This window comes from Poecilia latipinna, unplaced genomic scaffold (genome assembly GCF_001443285.1).
Source record: "Poecilia latipinna isolate Pla-1442-1.1 unplaced genomic scaffold, P_latipinna-1.0 Scaffold1699, whole genome shotgun sequence".
Lineage (NCBI taxonomy): Eukaryota > Metazoa > Chordata > Actinopteri > Cyprinodontiformes > Poeciliidae > Poecilia > Poecilia latipinna.
Genome location: NW_015114315.1, coordinates 168,437 through 174,308, shown reverse-complemented (window position 1 = coordinate 174,308; position 5,872 = coordinate 168,437). Strand labels below are relative to the sequence as shown.

General features: G+C 35.0%; 2 protein-coding genes across 2 annotated transcripts in view; both read left to right on the top strand.

The window, feature by feature from the left end:
- The window catches only part of LOC106964656 (mucin-2-like), a 10,039-nt gene extending 7,766 nt beyond the window's left edge, over nucleotides 1-2,273 (top strand). Inside the window, exons 5-11 of the mRNA XM_015060290.1 lie at nucleotides 85-221; nucleotides 309-378; nucleotides 478-615; nucleotides 1,281-1,445; nucleotides 1,621-1,715; nucleotides 1,797-1,920; nucleotides 2,014-2,273. Coding sequence (XP_014915776.1) covers nucleotides 85-221; nucleotides 309-378; nucleotides 478-615; nucleotides 1,281-1,445; nucleotides 1,621-1,715; nucleotides 1,797-1,920; nucleotides 2,014-2,273 — 989 coding nt within the window. The remainder of the gene's footprint in view (nucleotides 1-84; nucleotides 222-308; nucleotides 379-477; nucleotides 616-1,280; nucleotides 1,446-1,620; nucleotides 1,716-1,796; nucleotides 1,921-2,013) is intronic.
- Nucleotides 2,274-5,796: 3,523 nt separating this feature from the next.
- Nucleotides 5,797-5,872, top strand: part of LOC106964655 (activating signal cointegrator 1 complex subunit 2 homolog) — a 6,600-nt gene continuing 6,524 nt past the window's right edge. Inside the window, exon 1 of the mRNA XM_015060289.1 lies at nucleotides 5,797-5,820. Coding sequence (XP_014915775.1) covers nucleotides 5,797-5,820 — 24 coding nt within the window. The remainder of the gene's footprint in view (nucleotides 5,821-5,872) is intronic.

Sequence of the window (5,872 nt, the reverse complement as noted above, 5' to 3'; positions counted from 1 at the left end):
GGCCAAGGTGGAGAGCAAGGTAAATAGTGTGTCATTTTTTATTGTTGATAATTAACACAAACCAGACATGAAAGTGAAAATTTCTCTGTGCTCAAACGTTTTATATATTTCAGGATGGAGTAAGTCCAAACTTTACTATTCGGGCCCATTTGGATCAGTGTGCACAAAAAAGAGCTGATATTTGTCTAAAGGCTCTTAAAATCCATCTGGGCACAGATAATGTGAGTAAAATACAGATGTTAGTATTTACATTCTCAGTTCACACTAATATCTACAGATCACTCATAATTGGTTCTGTCTTTCTACAGGTATTAATGTTTACATCTGAGGGAAAAGTTCAACAGAATATGGAGGACATCAGTTTGCCATATTACTCAGGTGGGTCTGATGAGAAGCAAGCTTTAATTGAGCTCCTTTTTTCAGGAATGGACTTTCTATTTGTGTAACATCAGGTGATTTTTCTGACATTATTTACAGGGGACATCAGAATATTTCATGCTTCATCCTTTCATATCTTGCTCAACGCCAAGTTTGGCCTCCAAATTCAGATCCAGCGTGTTCCTGTGATGCAAGTCTACATCAGTCTGGAAAGCAGCTACAAAGAAAAGACAAGTGGTGAGTTTTATGTTTTCCTCTAATTTAGCCAACTTCCTTTATAGACCATATGTTATATGATAATCAGAACCAGACAGGGTTCTTATGCAGTCAGGAATTACATGGGAAAGAGTAGCATTTCATTTCAGTGTTTAAAGATTGTGGGAATGTATGGAAAAAATAGAAGGATGGAAAAATATTTGTACTCTTAGACTATTCTTTTTAAAAGAATAGTCTACTCTTGTATAAGAATTGTTTTTGTCTTTGTTTTTGTCTATTAAAAGAATAGTCTACTCTTGTATAAGAATTGTTTTTGTCTTTGTACCCTCCCTTTTTTCTTGTATCCTTTCTTCATTTCTTCTCTCTATCCTTTCTTTTTTCTTTTCTTGTTTACTTTGTTTCTGTAGTTCAATTCTTAACTCCTTGGGTCTGTCCTTCCATCCTACATCTTTCACTCCGTTCTTCCTTTTCTTCCATCTAACTAGTGTTAACTTTGTTTTATCAATCTATAAAAAACTATATATAAGACATTTCTGTACTGTCAAGAGAAAAAAAACTTAGATAACTGGGTTTTATCTGAGATAAAAGAAAATATTCCAGAGAGGAGGTGATACAAAAAAATTACGGAAATGTGATGGAGTTTGGACACTTTGGTGACTTATTGTTGTTCTGAACATGTTCCTCAGGTTTATGTGGAAACTACAACATGGCTTTGAATGATGACATGACGTCTCCTCAAGGGAGCCAAGAAGGAACTGCAGTGACATTTGGTAACTCGTGGAAGGCCGACCACACATGCCCAGATGCAGGCAGAATACTTTCAGACCCCTGTTCCATCAGCATGGAAATTGGTAAAAAATAAATTTAACAATGTTATTTTTTTCCAGCCAATTGAAAACCAATGTGATCATCTGTTTAACAATATAGCTTTTCTTTTTTCTTGCTTTGTGAGTATATATATTTAATTTGTATTCAGTATATTCCAGGTTACTGGAAGTGTAAAAATATTTGTACATTTTATTATAGAGAATTATGCCAGACACTGGTGCGAAATGCTCAGAAATCCAAATGGTACATTTGCAAATTGCCATTCAGAGGTGAATCCTGAATATTACTACAAGGTACAACAACAACCTCTTCTTTCAGATTTTAATTCTGTTTTATTGGACTATAATTTTGTTAAAGTGTTCTTTTCTCTGCAGCGCTGCCTTTACTCCACCTGCAGCTGTGAGAAAAGCGAGGACTGCTTATGTGCTGTCTTCACCTCTTATGGTCGAGCTTGTGCAGCAAAGGGAAAGTTTGTGACAGATTTTGGAGACCAATGTGGTAATGTGTCTTTAAGTTTCATGACAACACATTAACCGTCATATGTAAGTCTTGCAACTGTCAGGTAATCTTCCCACATTATCCACAAAACAGAGAAACACACAAAGAGCTGTCCATCAACTCAGATCTTCACTTACAATCACCGGAGATGCCAGCTGACTTGTAGTTCACTGAGCACAGATCAGCGGAGCTGCACTTCACATTTCTTGCCTGTGGTTGGCTGTTTCTGCCCTGATGGTCTCTATCTGAATGAAAAAGACACTTGTGTACCCAAAGAAGAATGTTCCTGTTCCCATAATGAAGATTACATTGAAGCAGGAAAGTCTGTCAACTTCAAATCTGAGCACTGGTGAGTCAGAAGAAACTTTAAGTAGCGGCTAAATTTTCGTCCAGCATGAATAAAATGGTTGTAACTTGAACAGCATGTCTATTTCATCGTATGAATTTGATTCTTTTTCCAAGTGTGTGTGCCAATGGAAGGCTTCATTGCCATTCCCGGGGAAACCAGAATGTAGGTAGGTAATTGGGGCTCTCATTTCTTTACTTTCCAATAACATTGATACTGAGTTGACACGGTGTATGTTGAGAGCATTTCTTCTGTTTACAGAATGTCCTCATCCAAAAGTGTACTTCAACTGCTCCACTGGCAGAGCTTTTAACCACAGACCACACTGTGTTCGACGTTGTTTGAATCTGGATGATGATGCTTGTGTGAGTTGTTGTCTTGTTGATCTTTGATGAGATCATCTCCTGATTATTTTGATGTGGATTAATAGTCCAACTTCTTAGGGACAATACTGTTTCCCTCAGTAAAAACTGTTATAATGTATCCATGATTAAAACTCTTATTTTGAAGTATTTTGCTTTTTTCTACTGTTAAATGTTTGAGATTATCACATGCATTTTTATATCAGACAAACAGGACCTTAGTTTATAAGTAATTTTTTTCTTCAGTTCTTAACTAGGGGGCCCAGTGTCTTCAAACCCACAAATCAATACTTTCATACGGCCAAAACTGGTGGGACTCTGAAGAGTTGTCTTTGTTGATATACCATTAACCACTTGAGAAAGTAGATCTGATTCAATATTGACTGAGATAGTCTAATTCCATGAAATGATGCCTACAGTGAAAACTGAGAATGATTAATTGCTGTGTATTGACTTGATGACTCTACATTTCCTTCCCAGGATGCATCAGAATGTGTATCTGGCTGCATGTGTCCTCCTGGCCAGTTTGATGATGGTAAAGGCTCATGTGTGAAAAAGACAGAGGATTGTCCATGCAAGCACAATGGTCAATTATATAAGCCTGGAGACAGAGTTTACCAAGATTGTAACCGCTGGTAAAAAAATAAATTAAAAATAAATAAATAAATAAATAAATAAATAAATAAATAAATAAATAAATAAATAAATAAATAAATAAAAATATTTATGCAGTTTGTGCTGCATTATATAAAAAAACATTTTGTTGAAAATTTAAAATTTGAAGATAATACATTTATTTTGTTTTGCTTTTACTCTACCTATTTAGTACTTGTCGAGATGGGAAGTGGACATGTACATCACATGACTGTTCACAGAGCTGCATTATTTATGGAAGTGGACATCACAGAACGTTTGATAATCAGTTTTATGAGTTTCAAGGAGACTGTTCCTATGTTGCTGTCAAGGTAAGTTTATACAAAAAACACAACATATTTTCAAAGCTGTGGTTTAATTATTATTAAAACTCTTCTTTTTCTATGAAATGGCTAATGTGCAATAACAAAACACAATAGGAATTTGAATGTAAATGTACATTCAAATTTGAATGTAGCTTTACATTCAAATAAGAATTGAATATTCCTATTTGAATAGGGTGTAAGCTAGGGTGAAAAAGCTTACACCCTAAGCTTTTTCACATCTTTGTCAGATTACATCCACAAATGTCATTGAAATTTATTTTCCCTTTTTAGAGATATGTAAGTAGAGTGCTAAACACATTTACACAAATCACCCTTCAGATTGTTATTCACAACATACAACCAGCAATATGTACTTTTACTTTTACTTCACAATTATGAGCTTGTTTGTTTGCAGTGGACGGTCAGACAAAATCATATCAAAGTAGATTGATGTTTGCAGTTGTAATGTAACACAATTATGAAAAGTTATTGTTTTTGTCTTGCACTGTATAAATGCTTCAGCCTCACTGACACCTTGAGGCCATTGTGACGCAAAAATGAAGGTTCAAAGTTAATAATAAAAACACTAAATAAAATCTTAAATCTATTTATCTAAACGTATAGCTACCTTTAGATAAATAGGTACTTTTACTAAATAGGTAAAAAAAAAAGTACTTGGTAAGATGCAAAGAATGCCATCAAATAATTACTCTGGACTTCTGAGAAGTACTCCGACTACTTTGTCCATGTTAACAAAGTAATATCTTTAGAGACTGTATGTTGGATGAGCATGTAAGATTTTTCCAAAGGGTAAATGCTAGGAATTCTTGAAGCATAAATATTCTTTACGGTAAAGAATATTTATTGACAGTAAGGTCAAAACATATGTTCTGCTCTGTCAGACAAACTAATGCAAACGATGCACTTGTTGCAAAGCAAGAATACTTTCTAGAGTTTCATAATGTATAATTTTTCAGTACTAATGGAAACTAATTTAAAACATTTATTTGTTTAGAACAAATGTTCTAATAAAACAGTAGAGAATGAAATTGAAGTCATCACAGAAGATGAACCATGTGGATCAACGGGGACAACATGTTCTAAAACTGTCAGGATTCAGCTTGGGGTAAGGCAAAGAACTCAAATAATAATAAATATTGTGTTAGAATGGTGTTCATGATTTACAAAGAGTGAAATCTTCTCTATATTTCAGAAATATGTGATCATCCTCACAGATGGCACTGTTAAAGAGGAAGTTTCGGAAAATTGCACCAATAAACCATATGAAATAATAAATCGAGGGTTCTATCTTATAGTACATTCCGACTTTGGTCTACAAGTGATTTGGGATCGCAAAACATATTTTGTTATCAAACTGGAACCAGATTACAAGGTACGTCACAGTAATTGATTTCTGGGTAAGAGATGGATATTTTCTTTTCAACTAACTTCAATGGTGAGTCTCAGCAATTGATTATGAGAACAAACTACAAACTTGGCAATGTTGAGGCTAATATTAAAACATGGTATAAGATATGCCAATGACTGACTTGTTTATGTTTGTGCAGGGCGAAGTGTGTGGCCTGTGTGGAAACTTTGATGGCAATGGAGAGAACGACTTCACCACCCGGAGTGGGTTGGTCGTGAGCAGCCCACTAGAGTTTGCAAACAGCTGGAAAGGGGACAGCTCTTGCTCAGATGTGGATAATCTTGTTGATGCTTGTGAAAAAGCACATCATCGAGACCACTGGGCAAAAATGAAGTGCAACATCATAAATGGAGACACATTCAAAGAATGCCACTCTAAGGTAGTGCAATGGTTGCTCTTGCAATGAAAATGTTACACATGAAGTATTAGAGACAAAAAAGACATATGATTTTCAATGCCTAAACAGGTAGAACCCACTCCATTCTATGAAAAATGTGTGAAAGACACATGTGCCTGTGACACTGGAGGGGACTGCGAGTGTTTCTGTTCAGCTGTTGCAGCTTACGCTCAAGCTTGCAATGATGCTGGTGTTTGCGTTTCATGGAGAACTCCGGAAATCTGTCGTAAGTGAATAATTTTCTTCTTGTACTATTATATAAAAATCTGGGTGTTTTTCTTAGTCTGTTGCAAAGTTTAATCTTCAAGGTGGTATTTTCATGAGCTGTAATCAGAAATCCACTTACTGACATAAAACTTTAGTAAGTGTGCAGTTAAGTTATGATGAGTTTATTACATTTATTGAATGTATTTATTGATTTGTGATTATAAATTTTCTTGGTTATTCAGGATAAAAGAT